The sequence below is a fragment of the Tauraco erythrolophus genome, chromosome 19 (assembly GCF_009769465.1).
Source record: "Tauraco erythrolophus isolate bTauEry1 chromosome 19, bTauEry1.pri, whole genome shotgun sequence".
NCBI lineage: Eukaryota > Metazoa > Chordata > Aves > Musophagiformes > Musophagidae > Tauraco > Tauraco erythrolophus.
Window position 1 is genome coordinate 6,201,752 of NC_141483.1, and position 21,089 is coordinate 6,222,840.

General features: G+C 46.0%; 1 protein-coding gene across 6 annotated transcripts in view; it reads right to left on the reverse strand.

Moving 5' to 3' along the window:
- DGCR2 (DiGeorge syndrome critical region gene 2) overlaps window positions 1-17,084 on the reverse strand; it is a 50,005-nt gene extending 32,921 nt beyond the window's left edge. For 3 of the 6 annotated variants that reach the window (XM_086623349.1, XM_086623353.1, XM_086623354.1), the window contains exons 1-2: window positions 16,942-17,084; window positions 1,433-1,465 (exon numbers count right to left, since the gene is read on the reverse strand). In XM_086623349.1, coding sequence (XP_086479475.1) covers window positions 1,433-1,465; window positions 16,942-17,020 — 112 coding nt within the window. In that variant the 5' untranslated portion in view covers window positions 17,021-17,084. The remainder of the gene's footprint in view (window positions 1-1,432; window positions 1,466-16,941) is intronic. The other 3 variants (XM_086623350.1, XM_086623352.1, XM_086623351.1) reach the window with 1 other exon arrangement.
- Between the last annotated feature and the right edge of the window lie 4,005 nt (window positions 17,085-21,089).

Here is a 21,089-nt window from a genome sequence, read left to right on the forward strand (position 1 = left end):
ATGAAAATGTTTCAAGCCAGTCTCTTTACCACAGAAAAGGCAAGTCATGCTGCCAGCAGCAGAACAGGGTTCATGAAGACAAACGAGCAGTAGCAAACAACAGTACAACACAACGTAACCATCCATCTTTCTTGAAATGGCAAGTGATCGCTTAACCCACAGTCAGACTTTGTACTTTCCAGGAGTGTGGTAAATAAAAGCTGTTCCTTCAGGCATGTAAGACTTCCAGTTCTTCAAAACAATAGCAAAGTTTCAAAAACACCAGTCCCACTTCTGTCCCTAAAGTCAGACATCCCACACTGCTCATGGCTACTGATGGTAACTCACAGCAAGGAAGGATGAGGAAGAAAGTACCTCAAACTATCACCTCCTAGCAGGAATAAAAACAAGTATTTTCCACCAGCTGTTAAAGCAGAAACATTTCGTATTTTCAATATTGTTCGAAAACATGTAATGGTGTAAGTTCAGCTACAAGCAAGCAGCTGCTGCAGCAGAAGCACTGATACATCAGCTAACGGCATCGACAACTGCCTGGAAGTGAAAAAAAATGGAAATGCAATCACCTCCAGCCTTCACGTACAATGTGACGGGTTCCATCAGCAGTATTACGGTTCACATGCGACATTCTAACACAAAAGGCTTCTTTTAAGGATCAGATGCAGTCTTCGCTATGCTACAGCATAAAATTTAGTAGACTGAAATCTCGTTTTAAAGCAATCTGACAATTGCTAGGAAGAAGGGAGGCACGTAAAACACTGGAAATAGCTGCAATTGTAGTTTTTGCACTATACGTAATATAAACTTACAAAACATCACGAAGTTCAAGCAGTATGAGAATGTGAAAACACTCCGAGCAGCAAGGTGTCATTATACAGTCTCTTCATTTTATCGTCTCAAAGCAATTCTACAATGTTCACTCCCAACAATCTTGCCAACCACCGCATCCTTCTGCCAGTGGTTACAATGCAGTACAGAAAAATTACAAAGCTCGCCAAAGGCTACAGATAAGACGAGCCTATGAGCAAGAAGTCAGCAACCTGGCTGCACTTCCATGCTTCCTCGGCAACACTGTGTTTCTTCCCTAAAACCCAAGCGACTTGCCGGTTGACCAGCACGGTCCTACCTGAATGAGCATTTGTCTTTCAGAAATATCAACAATTAATAACAATGTACTGTCTGGTAACACCTCACCTGTTCTGTCTAGCAACGGTTTATTAAGAGCTACAAATTGGCCAGAGGGAACAAGAAGCTCCTTAACTTTATATAAAAACAGAACAAGAAAAACTGAAATCAAGTTCAGACCATGTATCAGTTCTACAAGCTTAATATATAACCCAAGATAAAACTTACTGTTGAGTGAAGGCTGCAAAACCCAGTATCGATTTGTCGGGACACTTTATTTGATAATAGAACCTGCGCATGAGTCACTCACCTGAAAGAAGTCTTGCCAATGCTAGTCGTGGACCTGTAATTTGAAATTTAAAAGAAAACTTACAAACCAGTTGGAAACTTCATTAATCAAATACCAGAAACAACAGGCAAGATTATAAATAAATGTAAACAGTGCCATACAAACAAGAAGTCTTCATCTCCTTTAGCTGCCAAATACTGCTTTTCTAAGCTAGTCAATGACAAAACAGACAAGTTTTTTGACTAATAGAAAAATCTTATGTCTCATACAGGAAAAAACTAAGTTTCCAAGGTGGTTGCTTAGACTCTTACAGAAAGCTTTTGTTTCAAAGGTTTTCCCAATTCCATGTTGAATGCCAGGTGTTTCATGGCACTCATCACATATTTCAACATATTTTCTTTTACAGCATGCTAATTTCCAGATTTTCTGATAAGTACTCAAAATAGACATTTACAACAGGCATTATCCACAGGAAGGGCTTAATGACAGATGAATAAAATACACACCCACCCACCCTGCTTTAACTCACAGCCAGCTTCACATGTTTCATAAAACAAACACCTTTTTGCCATTATAAAACGATCCAGGAAGCCCTTTCGGGTTTAATCATCTCGTGTAAACTTTCCGTGTAATTGAGCATGTTTTCCATCTGAAGGCCAGGCTCTGGGAAGTCATGGTGCATCCTTCCCGCAGCAGATGCGCGCTTGGCCAGCGTGCTGCCCTGGGCGTTACACTACCTGCAGCCTGTGCTTTCTGCTTCATTGTAAGTCTTTCAGAGGTGTGTTTGAACTAGGACACCTCCTACTTCCATTCAAACTGAAACTAATTTCTTATTCATCTTCTTTTTTATGCAAGAGGTAAAGGATTAATTAGTTATTCAAAATAATTGTTTTATTTGAAAGACAGAGAAGATCTATATCCAGTGACTGAGACTACTTTTCGACACACTATATTTCATTTTAGAGCTTCCAATATCAAAGACTGTAATAAGCACACGAGACAAAGTGTGGATTCAATACAAGTTCACCTTGCTAGTTCAGTTTTCTGAATGAATTTGATGAGTTGGCTTTGAAACAGCAAGCTTCAGATCAAACAAAGCTATCATCTATCCACGTTAATTTTAAGTCACATCAGCTACGGTCTGTCCCCCTGCAACCAGAAAGATTGCACACTCCAACTAATTCCACAGAAATATAATTGTACAGATCCAGTATCAACTGATGTGAAATTGGGGCCTTGTAATAGTTTTCTGTCAATGAAGCTTGAACATATACTAATGTGTTGGTTGTTTTTTTTTTAATATTGGTTCTACTAGAAGACATTTTCTGATATGCTGGGATGACACACATCTCCTCAGAGACAGAAAAGCCAGTTTCAGCCCTGTGCTACCAGAACAGTGAACAGAGCTGGGCCCTTCACCTCCCTGCTGTAAGAAAAGCCTGGATTACTGACCAGAGTCAGAGCTCTGACCCACGGAGAGCTGTACCAGCTCACACCACCACAGGGGTAAGAGAAGTTGCAGGGGTGGAAACAGCTCTTGGGAACGGGGAAAACCAGTAAGCTGTAAAAACTTCTGTCAAGTGACAGAAGCCAACTGCCCATAAACCTCAAAAACGCACCTCTCTAGTCTACAAGCATCACTTAGTCATCAAGACACTTCTGCAAAGATAAGCTGGTGAGTGAATGTGAATGCTTCGATACAGTCTTCAGGGAATTATCTACCCTCCCTCAATGCAAGACAGAGATAAGGAAGAAATGCTACCTCCAATAAAACTGCCAGAGGCCCTGTCTCAGGTACGTATAATAAACATCTACTGGAACTCATTAGGTGGACACATCAAAGTTTCCAAAATTTAAATTTCAGCCTTATGTTTCCAAGACATTAAGTTCATCACTACAGGAACCAGCAGAGAAAGGAAGGCTGGAAAGCCCAATCTCTTCTAAGGTAGAAATCTATCCCTGAAAGACAGAAGATTCCCCTTACCTATAAGCCATGTGTTCCTAAATCTGATACATAAACTACTAGTGGTACAAAAAACTTCATGTCTTGTCAATTCACAATTGAAGAAGTGGGTAAATGCATGAAAAGATACAGATGTGGAGCCAGGGCTCTAAACTTAAGCCTCTAAAATATAAATCTCAATTTAGGAGAGTGCTTTGATACAAAGATTAAACTCAGTGACTGCAATCCCTGATTAGAAAAGTTCGAGTTCTTCTAGTTGCAATGACTTAATTTCTCTTTAATATCAAGAGATTCACCAGTCAGTAAAGTCTGATACATTAAGATATTCTTTTGGTAACTAACACTACGGATGCGTGTTAGGTTTTAGCATTTACATAGCTAGTACAGATTTGGATCTATTTTAGTCTTTAATACAAAGAAATGCCACTTTTCATTTGCTACATGAATTGTTTGTTCTTGTCTGCTGAGCTTCATTTGTATGGAAATTGAAATTTGATTAATGTTCTTCCAATTATAAACTATTACTCTAACTGAAATGCACGTATCGGAAAAGATAAGCTTGAAGTACACGGGTTGGTTTTGAACGTAAGCTCTTAATGAACAATGGCAGCTTTGTGTGTACCTCACGTGTACTTCGCTTATTTTGGTCACTTTTCTCAAGACTGGATCTGGTAGATCCTCTGGCATCATTTTTACTTACAGACTGACAGAAAACGAAGACAAAAAACTTCCTGCTTTCTCAGTGTAAGTCACTCATTGTCCCAAACCAGATGAATAAACCTGTAAGAAAATATTCTGTTCGTATTTCAAGAGGCAATTACGGCTATCAAAAGCCGATTAAGCATTAACAAAAACTCTAACTACAGGTGCTCAGGCCAGTAATCTCATTCAGATTTTAACTTGTCCAACAGGTCTGTCTTATATTTTATAATACTAAACTTAAATACTTAAGACCTGTGCTTACATGTTGCACTATCATTTAATATTTTGACTCATTTAAGAATAAATTTACTAAAATTGAAAATTGTTTTTGCTTAAATCACTGTTTCCTATATCCTGCCCCATGCTAAACTGGACAAGCATGAGCAGCTCCTAATGTCTTCAGCAAGAAACCTAATCCCCAAAGACCTTAGCTCGTGGAGATTTTACTCTGTATCAGTGCTCAATAAACACCTGCAAACAAGCATCAGAAACACCACACCCTAACCATCATCATCAAAAACATATACAGCTCCATATCTAACATTCAAGCTCAAGAGGAAGCACAGCATAACCAACATTTCTCTAGACCCATATTTACTGAAGTAACAGAAACCTTGAAATATTCTTAATATTCCTAATACGACAATACGGTTCTCTGAATTTAATCCTCAGCACAGATGTAAAGAAAACCTGTCCATAAGCTAATCCTCTGCACTTGAAAAGTAGCTTCTATAACCTAGACTTCTCTTGAGTCCACTGCTGAAGTTCACCGGAGCAGGTACCAAACCTCACATCAGCCCACTGATGACCCCCCAGCCTGAGCACAGCCCGGCCCCGGCTCTGCCGGCCGGCAGTCTGCCACGGAACAAAGTGTCCTCAGTGACCGAGAAGTTGACTACAAACTTGAGGATGTTCTGACAGAGTCTTTGAACAGGTTTTCTTGTTTTTAACTTGTCTCTGAGGTATCACTGATCCCACGCAAAGGCTCTGCTCTCAGGCAAGCACAGCCATACCTAAGTGGTATTTCCCCTCAGCTCCAGATTGCATGGAAATTTTCGCTATCCATTCACCTCCCAGCAGGTTTCTTTATGTCATTTGGTGAATCTGAGTTCCATTACATCTTTTTAGATTTGTCCTTACCCCACTCACTGCTGCATTCAGTGTGACAGAGTGCATACAGCACTTTATAACAAAGCCACAGTAGGAGAAAAACAGACTATGATAGCAACACCTTATTTTCTGAGAAGAAAACTATTTGTCAAGGTCACAGGTCACCACCAGACGATTATCCACTCCATAGACTAAGTTTATTAGAGTCTCTCAATAAAATTGGTTCTGTTCACTGTTCTTTAAATTAAAAGCCTCCAGAAGAACAGAGCACTCTATTTTCACGTTCAGTTCCGCATTAGAGACAATGCTCAGCCGTTGATCTGTGCTACGGAAAACGTGCCTAAGCCGATCCTCGGGTCAGGCAGCTTTCGCTCGTCACGGCCCAAGTGTGTGCAGGAGGGTATGAAAGCACAACAGCACACAGCCCAGGAAACCAAAACGGCCCTGTGCTACGTACAGAGCCAAACACGACCTGCATCTATTCTCAAATTTAATTCCAGCTCCCGAAAATTACAGATTCTGGAGCTATAATCCCATTTGGTAGGAATGCATCAGTTGCAAAAAAAGATATATAATACATGTTAGAGGCATCGGCATTTTCTGCATGACCTCAGCATGGAGTTTCATGAAGTAATTAAAATTGTGACAGCACTCCAGCTGAAAACTGTAAATCCTTAATGAGTAACTCTGATGAACATTCTGTATTACTCAGTGTTCTGTCATAGTAAGTTATGACAGATGACCCCAACATCCATCAAAAGATTTCGCAGCATGGTAGGGAACGCGGGCAGCCTCCTTCCCCTCAGCCCCTCGTCAATACTGTACCTACACTCTGCACCAGGCTGGAACTGACCCAGTTTCTCCTTGCTCTCAAGTGTCATTCACTGCAATTCATTGTCTGCTCTTTGTCTGGAGGGCAGATTCAATGCCAGTAAGGATTAAAAAACGAAAAGAAAAATCAAAACAAACAAATAAACAAAAGCTAAGGCAGTGCAAGGGACCCAGCATTCAGCCAAAGCAACATCGGAGCTTCTTGAATGGGAAGCCTGGCTATGATTTCCCAAGACTTAGAAAATACAGACTTTGTGCTTTATGAATGTGGATGCTTATTTCCAAGACTGAAGAAAAAAAAATATATTTCCTAATCCCCCAGTACCGCTAAAACCAAATGGAAAACGAAACTTGCTACTTGAACTAAGCTGAAAGAATACAGTGAATTAGGCAATGCAGCATTCCGGACTGAAAAACAGTTTATTTTCATAGCTGTGAGGATACTAGCTAAGCAAGAAGTTTGCATTTTTCCCCCCTAAGAAACTGTTATATTGCGATAGTAAGTAAACAGGCAGAAGGGAAAAGTAAAATACAGCGCTAGCACAAAGAGCACCCAGTGCAAACAAAACCAAAGCCATGGGTCCTTGAGAACCCTCTCACAGGGCTTTAAATTAAAGCCTACAGCTCCTCTACACTAACAACCTTTTTCAGGACTTCAGATGTTTTATATGGTCTTCGGTGGGACGTGTTTCAATACAACAGTGACAAGTGACCTAAAGCTGTGCAGCACCAAATGTTTGACCCTTTCCCTAAAGAAAGCCCAAGCACTAAGTGGCTCCGTGAAAGTGTCAATCACACCCCCCAATTCAATTCACTAATTTTAAGCAAGCTTGAGAAGGAAGTCAAGACCAGAAAAACACAGTGTGCAGTGCAAGTTTTAGAAAGCCTAGAGCCAGCGTGAGGGAAGGAAACAACGACCACCTGCAACTTCAGAGGGCAGGAAAGCCCCTCGCGGTTTGCACCGTTCGGCAGTTGCCAGCCCAACAGCACATCTGTGCAGCGGGGCGGCTTCCCGGCTGGCAGCGGAGGGGAGCGAGGAGCTGGGGTTACCAAACCCTTCCACGAGACCCTGCAGGACCCCCAGCTTCCTCGTGCCAGGGGACGTATCGTGGACAGATGGGTGGACATGGGGAAGACACAGCCTTGTTACATCAGTGGTGTCAGGCAAGGGTGTTGCAGCCGAGGAAGTCTTGGGTCAGAAGAGACAAGCCCATTGGAGTCCAGGTTTCATTAAACCCCATAACTTATGAAACGTGTTCATGGGTGTGCTGAGAAAACAGCACTATTCCTCACACAGAATTTAAATACAGTCACAAACGCAACATTAATTCTCCCAACAAATGCAACAACAGAGAAAAAGTCCATTAAGAAAGACATCAGCAGTGAAATACTCAGCAAGTCATCAATTCTGTCCAGAAAAGGCCACCATCGCAAAGAGTGCTTTCTCCCCTACAAACCATACACTCAGGTCAGGACAGACTGACTATCCCACATACACCACAAACACTTTAACTACCTGCGTACCTCAGCTTAGCTACTCCCTGATGCCATCCTGAATCCTCACCTCAAACCTTCACCATCTTCTAAACACAGCTTTTATGACAAGATCCTCACGCTCTGTTACACTGAAATATTCTAAAACATCACATTAATATACTCATACTCTTCTTGTTCATTTGCAGTTCTTCACAAAGCTGGGGCCATTCTGAACAAAGAAAAAGCATCTTGTTTCCAGCTCTGTCTTCACAAGTTTTCAGCATTACCTGCATCTCTTTCCTCCCAGGAGGCATCTGCACTGGTCCTTCACCAATACGATCTCCAGTATACTTCAGAGTCACCTCTAGGATGTTCACAAAGGTGCCAGCCACCTTACAAGGACCAGTCTGGTAATCAGAAGTATTTAAATAACAGGAACATTTCTTTTTTGCAATTTCTGACAGTCCCTGCAAAAGCTGCTTCTTAGGAAGCCTCTAAAAAGCAATCCAGAAAAACTACAGATAAAAGTAATCTAGAAAACACTTCTACATCTTAAGCTATTACCAATAGCTGCCTACTCAAAATTACCCAAAAAAATCTAAGCATGTGAGATAGCTCCTCTCCTCTTCCAACCAACTGTATTCTCAGGATTGGAGAAGCACACATCCTATCAAGTCAGTTTGGACCAATATTTGTTCCTATGCAAAACAGTTTTCACTTAAGCATCACTAGGGAAAGAAGCTGTATTCCCTTTCACCAAATAAACTGCAGGGGGTAGGGGGAGCAAAAAAGCAAAGCTAAACACCAGCAAATACTCTATAGATCAGTTTTCTACAGAGGAAAGAAAAATTTAAATCTAAACTTTTAATCCAAAGTTTTACATGAACTGTATTAGTATTTTCTTTAGATCAGGTTTCAACAAGAAGAGTATTCAGATGAAACACGGTAACAGCAATTCAAGAACTGTCAGAGCAATCAAGGTTAATTTGTAGTCACTGTCAAACTGAAAGTAGGAATTGCCAGATTTCAGTTGTATTAGTTGGGAAGCACATTTACTGTCAAGAGGACAACACATGTTCCTACTTTGCAGGAAAACAAAAAAGTTAGTATCTTTTTTTCCCCCCCAGTACAGGATTCAATAGCATTTAAGCATATTCTTAAAATTTCAACATGTGAGTAATCCAAACAAATCTAATGAAAATACACAATTTAGGGACAAGTACATATATAGAACACCATGCTGAAATAAAACATGAGGAATTGCAATAGTCGTTAATGTCAAACAGGTGACAAAACCCTATCTATGAAATCAGGTATTTCTAACCACTCCACTCTTCAAAAAACTAATGCCATTTCTTAACTTCAAAACCAAATTAACACAGAAGAAGCTCTCTACAGGGCCCTAAGGAAGGTCATGGTCTTAAACAAGAATCTAACAATCCAGGGAGACAGGAAACCTGCACATAAGCACTACTCAAATGCAGGTCACACTAAAAAAAGCTTTTGCTCCTGTTTCATTTTTTTCCTTCGCATCTTGCACAGGACTTGATGAGCAAGCACCTAGAACACTTAAAAGTAAAAAATTTGATACACAGAAATATTCTGACCTCAAATATGGAAAACCCATTTTATCCCCACAGAAGCTGGTGCAGTGGCTGTTGTGTACTGGAGCAAACGGCTCGTGCTTCGAATAGCATTCCCCTCCTCAACTGAAGCCGGACACGGCGGGAACGCAGCCAACGTTGGTCCACATTGTACGAGATACTGTGCTTTCTTCTTCCACAGTAAAACAAACACTTGAACAGAAATTTCATATATCAAACCCCTAGGTTTAACAGTTCTCTCACAAGTCAGCAAATAAAAGTCCAATCCATTTATAAAAAGCCACTTAACCCTTTAAGCATCATTTTCTCATTCCCCACACCTTCTAACAGCTCAAGTACTGCCAGCGCTCTTCAGCTCTTCAATCAGCTTCTATTATGCACCTGTGTCAGGTTTAGCATAAAACAAGGCAAAATGCTACTTGGGCACAAACTCAAACCAAGCAGGTGTTAGAAGCAGGATTATGTTTCCTTTTAAAGTGCATAAAAGAAGACATGTTATTTTTAAATCAGAAGAAACTTTTTTATTTAAATCGCTAAAGAAATATTAGCACAGTTGAAACATACAGATACTGAAGGTCAACGCTAACTCAGTTTTACACAAAATTCTTCTCACTTGTGCAAAAGTGATGCTTGACACCTGCCCTTGTATCACCCCATCTATCTTCCCACAGAGACATGAGGGCAGAGCTGGGCTGGGAGAGCCCCGGTCCAGGCTGGAGCTGACCCCTCTCCATACAGATCTAAGGGCTGCGCTCACCTACTTCAAACCTCAGCTGCTGCGGTATCCCCCACTCTGCAGCACAGATTTGAGTGTCAAAACACAAACCGATAGAGGCTTCAGCATTTCACAGTGACATCTGAAGCTCCCTCAAGAAAACAGAGTTGCAGTCAGCCCAGAACACCCAGCATCATTCTATCTCATTTTTCTACTAGCTTTGGTTCCCAAATAATTTCACTGGGTACCCCAATTAACTGGTCTCATAGTGGGAAAGCTATGAGGAAGCACAGCAGAGGAGGTATATGAAAGACAAGACAACACAGGAAAAAAAGTTACACAAATGAAAATATGACAAAGAAAAAAAAATCAGTAAGTTAAAGGACAAAAAAGCAGGGAACGTCCCAAGAACAGCCACCAAAAGCTAATTCTACGTTTCCACGCACTGATCTGGTTGATAATTGTCAAGCACTCATCAATAAACAGAAGAGAAGCTAAATATAATGGTTAGATTAACCAATATTACTTTTAATTAACTAGGAGGTTGAATCTTATTTTATTTAGCTATAGTTAATGAGGCAACTATCAATTCCCATTAAACTTAAAATTGTATTTCTAAATAATCTAAATGGTAGGCAAACACTAATAATAACTTCCTTAGGAGTTCCATATAGCAAATACCATTAAAACGCTGTTCATCAAACCCAGAATTAACAGGCTGACCCTTTAATACAAAGACAAAATTGAAATTTCCCAGGAAACCACAAGATGCCAGAAGATTTCAGTTTGGGGAAAGAGGATTAAAGGTTAATCCCAAACTCACGTTTTTAAGCAACTCAGTTGCTAGAGTTCTGCTACAGCTAATCAACAACTGCTGATCAACCAAACAATCTGTGATTTTTTCTCAACTCAAAACCACCACTGGCAGTAGAACACAAAGGTGTGAACTTTTGCAAGGACCTCGAACGATGCATAAACCCTTCCAGAGAGCGGAAAGACAGGAAAGAACTGCCGCTGCCAGGCACCTACCCGCACTTACCACTGTCAAAAAAATGGTGGGTCCCTGCACCTGAACGGTCTTGGGAAACGAGCTAACTGTTCTTTGTAACTGCAGTGCGAGAGGGACACGTGCACCACACTGTTTAGACAGGAAGAATTAGCTGCAACTGCAGAACAAGCAACAGACTGACAGCTCAACTTACCAAAAGAATCTGTGTTTGGAGTCTCTATCACAGGAAATTGTTAAAAACGTGCTAGTCCTTCAAGAATTGCCCAAATTTACCAAATTTTGTTTTGGGACAGGAAGACGGATGACCCAATCTCTTAGCACATCTTCTAGCCATAACTATCAGTCTGCACAGAACAACAGATCAGCAAGTCTTTTCCCATGGCAGGTCAGCCCTTGAGATCACCCAGGCAAAGATCAGCAGAACCTCTCATCAAGCCTCCCCTTAGCTGCTATCAGTGCAAGAACCCTTCGCACACTTACTTCATTTTAAAATACAAACCAAACTCGAGTACCCACGTTAACCCCTGAAGGACAGCAGTGGGGATGCCACTGAGCTGTCTCCAGGGTCTGCTCTGACCACAATGTAGGTACCCAAGGTTCGATGCGGGGGACGCGGGCCAGTGTGGTGCAACGCACGCGAGTGCAGCAGGAAGTTCTGCTCATCAGGTCAGAAGTTATTTATATGCATCCCACAGGATGAAACGAGACCTTATAAAAGTTGCAAGAAGTCACCACGTAAAAACCCAGAGACTCGGGCACTACTCAAAGACGGACTGTAGAGGTAGTTCCTACTCTTGCATTACGATTCAACATCAAAACCAGCCCTAACAAAGCTAATTCCAAGGGACAGAATAATTCACTGAAGTCTTGGCTGGTTTTCTGAAATCCGCTGGGGGATTTTACATCTTTCATACTTATTATCTGAAGTTACTCTCTCTTCAAGCAAGCTGTTCCTTTCCCCCTCACTACTGAGAAAGCAGCAGCACTTCTACAGCCACCACCTCCCGCTACAGAGAGGCTGCAGCAGTGCTCTCTTCTCCATCACTTCTGCAGTTCTGGCCTAATCTTCCTCTACTTCCAAACATACCATGGGGACACATGTTTGCAAATCCCGAATTTTCCCTCCTGGTTTATCATCTCCCAGAACCAGAGCAACGCATGTGAACAGCCCTCTGCCTACTGACTCCTTTCTTCTCCTTTAATTTGTGGCCATGGCTAGTAGCGAATCCACTTGCACCTCAAAAATTTTGCCTTATAATTAACATCAAGAATTACCAGGCTTAAAGTATCAGACCTGCTAATAAGGTCTGATACCTTCTGCCTTGTCTCTCTGCTGCACTGATAGCAGCCGTAAGAAAGGCTTTTCAAATCTATCTGCCCCACTCTGCAGCTTGTAGCAACAGCAAAGAGCAGAGCACAGGAACACCAGGAAAAGAGCGCACGAATATATAAGAGTAGGAAGAAAAAAAACAACTAAAACCAGTAGATTAAGAAGTAAGGGGATACGGGGTGAAGGTAAGACTTGAAGACAGGCCAGCCCTAATTTCAGCAAAACTGAGGAGGTGTGATAAAATCCCTTCAGCTTCTTGCACCTAGAAGTCCCCAGTCAAGAATTCAGCTAAATACAAAGACAGGGACTGTGGTCAGCAACGACATGGAACCAAATAAATATTTCTCACCACAGCTCTCACTAAGGTAGAGACAGTGAACAAAAGGCAAAGTAAGGGCTTTTTTGGCTTCCCAACAAACTCCCTTAGAGCAGAGGAACGCTGGGCCCAGCTCACGTTTTATGACACGCATATTTGGGCCTTCTATTGAATTAACCGATATAATTCAACCAGCCAAAAATAGATAAGCTCAGTCACAGCAGACACGCGGATCACCTTGAAATGATGTTGGTTGTGGGTCTGTTTAGACTTCGACTCAGAGGAGCTCTGCCTTGCATGCAAGACCTACAACTTTTGACTAAGCAACAAGAAAGAGTTGGCAATTTAGACACACTTGTCAATCGAATTGTGCCGAGATACCAACACCTCACGGGTCAGAGCAGAACCACCAGCTGTCTACAAGCCACCACCAAAGCGTATAAAAAGTTCAAACTTGAAGCTGAAGCTGTGGGGCTTTTTAACCAGACCACTTGCGCTGGCTGGTCTTTCTGAGCATTGCCCATCAGGCAAGTTGTGCAAAATTTTTAAAACCAGAACTTGGGTAATGAAATTACTTCCTCTAGCTAGCTTTGAAGTGGAGAAAAAAAAGCTGCAAGAACAAGAACTCAATTGGCTTTTAGCTGCCTGGCAAACGCTCTAATAAGAAAGCCCGGTGACCTACATTCACAAGGCTCTGTATTAAACCACTATTACAAAATCCAATATAAAGCCTGATCATGTTTAAGTGTTTTCCATTAGCAAGCAGCAGTATCTTGTTAAGAGAAATATGAAAACATGTTATTGTCTTTAGCGACGATGATCTTAATTAATCTTCTAAACTCCTTTCTGAAACGTATCGTCCTGATCGTTCCAGACTGTTTAAGTTCACAGCGTTACATAAAGACACCAAAACCTTCGCTTTTCGATTGTGCAACGGGATGTTAACAGAAACAGGAACATCTTACATATTCTCAAACCACGCTGCAAAACTGAATTCGTAACAATTTATATCTCTGATGCTCTGTAGACAACCGATAGAAATGCACTGGTATTCAGAAACCAGGTCTAAATCCAAGCTAGCAGCAGGACAGTTTACTGTGACTCAGTTAACACAACACTGAAATATTTCTTCACATAAAGACAACAGCTCTCAGCTAGCTAGCCAGACAACCTGAAGCAGATATTTTGAGATGTCTCAGAAAATATATTATTAAGCCAAACCCTACTGTGGTAAATATCCCCAAAAACAAGTGTCTGAACAGCAGATATAATCAAAGCAGTAAATGTTTAAAGGAAAAATTAAGTTAGTCCTTCACTGTACACCTATATAGTTATATAGCTGGAAAAGTTCAATATGTTCAGCTTCCAAACACATAATGAGTAACACAACTCGAGGAGAAACGCCCTACTTTAAAAAAAAGAACTCTTTCAACAATGCATTATAAAGCAGGCAACTAGTCAAAACAAGCAGCTTATGGTCAAAACAGATAGAAAGGGAAAGACGGAAAGATGGGGACAAAAAAAAAATAATCCAAGCAGAGATTCTCAAAGGCACAAAATTACCATTAAAAGCCCACAGGCTCAGAAAAATCTAACTGCCCACGGTACCTTTAGGAACTCATGTCTCCACAGCTAGGGCTGATGTCATGGTATGTTGGATGTACCTGACGCTGTTACTGGTGGCAGTAGCGTAAAATAGGGTCATGCAACAAAGATGGGAAAACTAGGAAAAAATGAAATTTTAATTAATTTCTCTCCTAATTTACTAAAACCCATCTCACCCTAAATGCAGAAAAAATAGGTCCACGTAAAATCACTGCCTTTCAGATGGTCTGAAAAGACACTACAGTTGAGGAGGCTTAAAAGAAGGTTTTATTTATCTGAAGAGTACAGCAAGAACATGGATACAAAGCCAGTGTCAAATTAACATGGAAGTACAAAGAGGTGCCTGATTCGCTGGGACTGAATTGTGAAGGGACTACACATTCATCTCAGAGTACATAAAACCTCCCATCACTCTGCAGCACTCGTTTGATAGCTCCAAGTACAGATTTAAGCTAAGCAAGCTGCAGGTATCCTTTCTAAACCAGTAAGACAGTTGCTACAATACACAGGTTTAAAGACGCAAAACCAAACACCACTAGGAAAATAAATTCTAAGTCCAAATACTCTTCTTGTACTGAAATCCATGCACCTCTCCCCAAAAACAAACAAACAAACAAACAAGGGAGCCTTCTTCACCATTAATTAAAATGATACATTTGGTTCTGTACATCCTCTGTACTTGCATGAACCAGATTTTCCCTATTTGCACCTTTTGTTTCAGGATCAACCCCATATACTATTTAATGTACTAAATGGGTGATCTACGTGAGACAGTAGATTCAAGACATTAAATGAAGCAAGCTAGAAAGCAAATGACATTGGCAAAAAGATGTGAGGTTGCCCTGAAGCCGAGGGGCTCTCTCCTGAGGAGGAAGGAGAGGCATCACCATGGACAGCTCAGCCTCCAAGTAAACAGGATGGATGAGCATATTCCAAATGGAATTCAAAAATTCCTCACACAGCAAGGAATTCCAGCTGCCACACTACATCCAGCTGGGTTACTTCACGTTAAAGTTCAGGAACACATGCGGTTCGAGCAAAACTCAAGGAACACATATGAAGTTGCCACACAGGAATATTAAAGCTACAGGTTTCAAAGCCAGTGGTGTATAACCCGAGCAGATGGGAGTTAGGGTTTGTTCAGAAGAAGGTGCTTCTAGCAGTGTGGCTACAGCACCACAAATCTCTAAAGTAGACACATTACAGCTCCAGTGAAGAAAATTCCTTTGCCTTAAAGAAGCAAGCCTCAGTGAAAAACTTGTCTTCATCCATCAAGCATCAGCTGCTCATAGAGATTTCATATCAAACCGAAGCAACAAATGTTATGACACAACATGGAAAATGCCATTTTCTAATTTCTAGGAGGCTACAACGCTCAACACCACCAGAGTTCAGGGTCAAACCCACCAACCTGTAAAAGTACACAGCCAGCCAGGATTCTGTGCTGAACCTTTTCAACCAGCAACTCGGCTGTCTGTGGCACTTAGCGTCAGCTATGAAGGAAGTTGCTTGGAATCAGTTTTATATACTATCTTCTCCCACGTAAAACCCTCTAGATGTAATAACACCAGGTTAGCAAGTCCATGGGGGTTTTGGCCACTTAAGAGCATATCATAAGCCCTATATAGACACCACACTGCCAAAAAAACAAGCTAAAACAAAACAAGGCGCACACAGAACAGTTTCAACACCTAAGTTAGTTATTTCAATAAGGCTGCCTACACTGACCCAGTTGTGTTCCAGCTGCACTGGGAACTTGCTTAAACGCAGTTCACTAACACTGTCATGTTTTATTAGTCTGGGTCATAAGAGTTATTTTGAAGAGCAAGAACAAGGGGATTCCAAAGTACACCACTGTTCTTACTCTCCTATTTACAAAGGAGAGACTATCACGCAGGAGCAATCGCACTGTGTGACGGGAGGACAGTTTCCAAACCTGCAAAGCCGCTCCAGGCAGCCTCACGCATCGGCTAGTGATGCTCTTTGGCAAGAGCAGCCTGAGATACGTGAAGGATGTACCAAGCTCAAGCAAGTTCAACACCCAAAAAGAAACTCCAACTGAGCAATGTAGCTAAAAAAGCAGGAGTTTCCAACCAGCAAACACCAACCATTTCTCCAAAGTCAATCACCTTTTAAAGCACCGTGCCAAACTGCTACCACACGAACTCCATCTCTAAATTATTTCCCTAAATGAAGCAGAAACAGAACTAGAAGATGACATATGAACTGAGATGCAACAGGGTTAGGCGGTGGGGTTTTTTGGCATGATCATGTGGCTCTTTGAAAGTGAGGTTTTTGCCTTGTTTCGCTGGCGCCCAAGGCCCACAACAAAAGCAGGTAAGGAAGAAGCACCTGAAAACTTAGTCATGCCGCCGCATTTCCACTGCTAATTACCCGCAGGGTTACGCACTTTTCTAGCTAAGCTTTCAAAGTCTAAGCGAATTTTTTAGCCCTAACTCTCAGTCCTCTCCAGACCCGCCCGGCCGGCGCAGGGGACCGACGTTTCGCCCCACGGCTCAGCCCGGTCCCGTCTCTTTCCAACACCCATACGGACGCGGCAGAGCCCCGGCCAGCCCCCGGGACCGCGACCGGCTTTGGGCCACGGCGACCCCGGAGCGGGACTCTTCCCGGTGCCCCGTTCTCGGCGGGAAGGGAACGGCACCGACGCCCCTGCGCGCCCGCCCGGCGCTGACCTCCCGGGGACGCCGCTCGCCGGAGGCTAACCCGGCCGGCCTCCCGTGCCCGCGGGCGGCTCTCGCCGCTCGCTCTCCCGCCCCGGCGGGCCCAAGACCCGCCCGCAGGCGGAGGAGAGAGGACCGGCACCCCCGGCCCCGCTGCACGCCCCCCCCCCCGACCCCGCCGCCCCTACCTGGCCGCAGCGGCTCGGTGATGCTCAGCACCAGAAGGAAGAGGAGGAGGAAGGTGCCGCTGTCCGCCTTGGGCACCATTTATCCTCCGTTCATCCTCCCCCGGCGCAGCGCCACAAACCCGCGGGGAGGGACGCGAGGAGCGGCGGGAGGAGGGGCCGCCGCCGGGCCCGCGGGGGGCTCCCGTCCGCACCGAGCTCTTCCCCTCCCCCGTCCGCCGCCGCCCCCGGGCGGGAGCCAGCGGCCCTGGCTGCGGCGGCGGCTGCGGCGGGAGCAGCGCTGGGGTCGGGCGGCGCCACGCTGCGGGCCGCTCGCCTGGCTCCGGCGACGCACAAGATGGCGGCCGCGCCTCCCCGCCGCCTTTCCCCCGCACCGCCACGCCCCCCTCCCCACCGACGGCCGCCCGGCCAATCGGCGGCCTGGGGGCGGGGCGGAGCGCCGGTATCTGCGCACGCCCCGCCCACCGGCGGGCTCGGGCGGGGCCGAGCGGCGCGGCGGCTCGGGGTCGCCGGCGGCGGCTGCAGCGAGGACGTGGCGTTCACCGGCGGTCTCCGCCCGCCAGGGCGGCCTCCGCTGCTCCCCTCTGTCCCCCCAGCGTGGCCTTGCCCAGTCCCTGCCGTACCGCCGCGGCGGCCATCGCCAGCCACCTCCGTGCCCCCAGAAGTGGCTTCCACTGGTCCCTTCTGTCCGCACCCGAACAGCTTCCACCGGTCTCCTCTGCACCCCGGGATGGCCACTGCCAGCCACCACCATCTCCCCAGGAGGGCCTCTACCACTCCACTTGGTCCCCCCGGGATAGCCTCCAGCAGTCCCTGCTGTCCCCTCGGGACAGCCTTTCCCCTGTCCCCAGCTGAAGTGACCTTTCCCATTCACCCATCACCACCAGACAGCTTTTCCCCATCCCCTCCATTCCAGCCTCAACCAGCCTCCTCTGTCCCCCTAATGCCTTTCCCAGTCCCCTCCATCCCAGCTGTGACAGCCCTTCCCTGCCGTTGCAGGGACTTGCCAGCCCCATCACCCTGCTTGTCCCCGCGGTGCAGGCACAAGCTGCTGGGTTTTCCCAGCCCCAGCGGGCTCCGAGGTTGACCATCATTCACCCGCTTCATTAACTTACTCCCGCCTGCCCACCGCAGGGTCAGCAGAGCCGGCTGGTGTTTCCACACCTCTTGGAAACTGCGTGGTCCCGGTTTCCAGGCCCAGCCAGAGAGGAAATGCATAAAGAAAAGTAATTGTGCGGCTCAGGTCATTGTTAATGGCCCTGCAAATGACAGGTGCCATGAGGAATTTGACCCTGGGTGTTGCAGTACACCAGGTCTGGCAGGGTGGTGGCTGTCCCTGATGGGAGCCCAGCCTGAGGAGAAGGCACCAGCCCTGGTGCCACAACTATCCTGGTGCTAGGGGTCAGCCCAGGTGGCATGTGAGATCAAAAGGCAGTTTAACGGTCAACATCCACTTCCCAAACTGAGCTGGAATTTTCTCCGAGGATTAGAAGTGAAGCAGCGGTGTTCAGGCAGCACCGAGACACAGGCTTGGCCAGGGAGTGACCCACAGTAGCCACTGTGCTTGGCCCAGAGCCAGCACTGTCCTCTGCAAGGAGGACAGTAAAATCCTATCCAGAGATAAAGCCTGGGAAGTTTTTCTATTTTTTTAATGTTTACAACAAAGTGTTTTCCACTTTTATACTAGAAATTGAAGTTTTCAAATAAAACATTGACATTCTGAGAAGGACCATTTTGACCCAATCTTACACACTCCTCCTTTCTCTGTTAATACTGATTACTTGCTATATCCAGCAGCAAACCTCCCTCAGGGTATTCCTGATCGATGTACAGATACTTCTGCTCCCTCATCGCTTCTGTTTCCCACCAGCCACTGCCCTGGCTGGGCACTGGCTGCTGACCTGCAGGCAGCGGGACAGGGGTTTCTGCTGGTTTTCTTGGGCACTCGCTGCCTCTGGCCCCGCAGGAGCTGTTGCTGTACTCAGGTCAGCAGCATCAGGGAGATGCTTTTTCCAAGCCTAAATGCGAAGTTTAACATGGCAGTGAAAATTAGTGCGAACCAAGAGCTGGGAACAGTTGCTGCCCGGAGCTGGGGTAGCAGCAAGTGTAAGCCGTGGCTCTGCCACCTGGAGCTGAGCCCTGCAGGGCCCCAGGAGGGCTGCATGGCTGGGGACACGTGCTTGGGGACCCGCTGGAGCACGTCACAAGCAGCAGGGAGCTGCCTGAAGATTTAGGCCAAAAGCCATTTTGCCAGCTCTCATGTGCTGCCAAACACTGTCATGATCCGAGTGTCTGTGGGGACCTGAAGCGTGACATCATCCTCCAGCACCAAGGCACGAGCATCAGGCTCCCCAGCTTTGTTCCTCCCAAGGGATGCTGTGGGTGGAGGCTGTTCTCAGCCTGGCACATGCTGACCCCAGATTGATCCACCCCAAGCTCATGACACCCAGGGCCTGGGCATTAGGCTGTAAATGACAGTGTATAAACACCCTAAAGTGCCTCCACCATAACAGCAGGGCACATGCTGCTTGGCCCTGGCTTTCATCCCAAGGAAAGGCAGACCTCTTTTCCCCACGCTGCAGCCCCCAGCACACCCCCAGCTCTGAACAGAGGTGGGTTTGGAGCACACATGGGTCTGCAAGCACGGCAACCCGCTCAGCACCCTTGAGCAAACAGGCAGCGAACAGCCCAGCCACACAGCAGCACAGGGTGAAGCGTAAAAGGCTCTCATTTCCCCAGGCTGTGCTGTGCCAAGTGCCGCAACGCTGGTGGAGACCGACGTTACGAGATTGCCAACACCCTGGCAGGGCTGCGGGCAGGTGCGAGGCAGAGCCACCCTGCATTGCTGCACTGGCTCCAAGCCCCAGGCATGAGGCCAGGGCTCTGGAGGCTTGCTGGGGGGAGCCAGGGGCAGCCTGACATCCCGGGCAGAGAGGACCAGGACAGAGCGTGCCAGTTGAAACATGCTGAGCACCTCTGCCCAGGTGTTTGGGAGCTGGCATGTCCCAGGCACTCCCAGTTTCCTACTGGGACCAAGCTCTTCTCTAACCAGCGAGTGCAGACAACCTGTGTCCAAAAAGCAGCGGAGAGAAGCTGCCGTGCCCAGGAGGAGCAGAGGGAAGGGGCTCTCGGGGAGGGCAGATGAACCCAGCTCTCGCTCTGGCCTGATCCTGAGCTGGGGTTTGCAGCTGGCTGCTGCAGGGCCAGCCGCAACGAGCTGGGATTGAGGCAACAAATGCAAACACAGGGAAGTGGGAACTGGTCCATCTCCTGCTCCCCTCAGCGAGCCGATCCATTTCCTTTATTTTTTGCAAAGAAATAGCCCAGTCCTCCAAAACAACAAAGTATCTCCAACCACAGCTTCCCCTCAGAGCGAAACAATCTGAGAAGTAGAAAGCAGCACAGAGCCCCAGCCCTTACTGGTACCCGTTTTTGGGTGGGTGCAAAGCTGTAGCCCCTGCCCAGCCCTGCATCATGGTGGGGGCGGCTGTCTCTGCCCCAGGAGGTGCTCTGGGCGCTGAAGGTGGAGCGCACAGGGAACCAGCCTGGGGCTCGCTGCCATTGGGGAGCCCTGTTGCAGCCTCAGCTCCCTGCTGCAGACATGGCTCATGTGGGCCATCAGGGATCAGCAAAATGAAGCTGCAGCGCAGCCTCCTGCCCCAAAACAGTGCCCCTCCACTCCCCTGGCCCCTCTGGCCTGGCTGTTGGCTCTATGCGTGGCGTGGGGTGATGGTGAGAGTTTCTCTTCTCTCCCACTCGCCTCACCAAACTCTGTTGCTCCTTGTCTGCTGCTCAGCATTGTCTTAGCTGTGCCCCACAAAGAAAAGAGTAGCCATCATCTCTGGTGTAATTGGTGTTTTGCTTCTTTAAGGCATCTGAGCCTGCCTTCTCCGTCCGGGTCACAGCAACTCATCCCTCATCCTCACTGGCTCTTCACTAATGGTTCTTACAGCTTTCTCTCTAAGAATTGCATCCTGCTGCTCCCCAGATCAACCCCAATCCCCCCTCTTTCCTGTCTACTTATAAGAACAAGAATCCTTTGTGGTCCCTCATCTTCTTTCCTGCATGGAGCAAGAAGCCAAGTCCCAAACTGCACATGCGAGCACCTGATGATGCCACAGCACCATGTCACACCATGCAGCCCCAGGTCC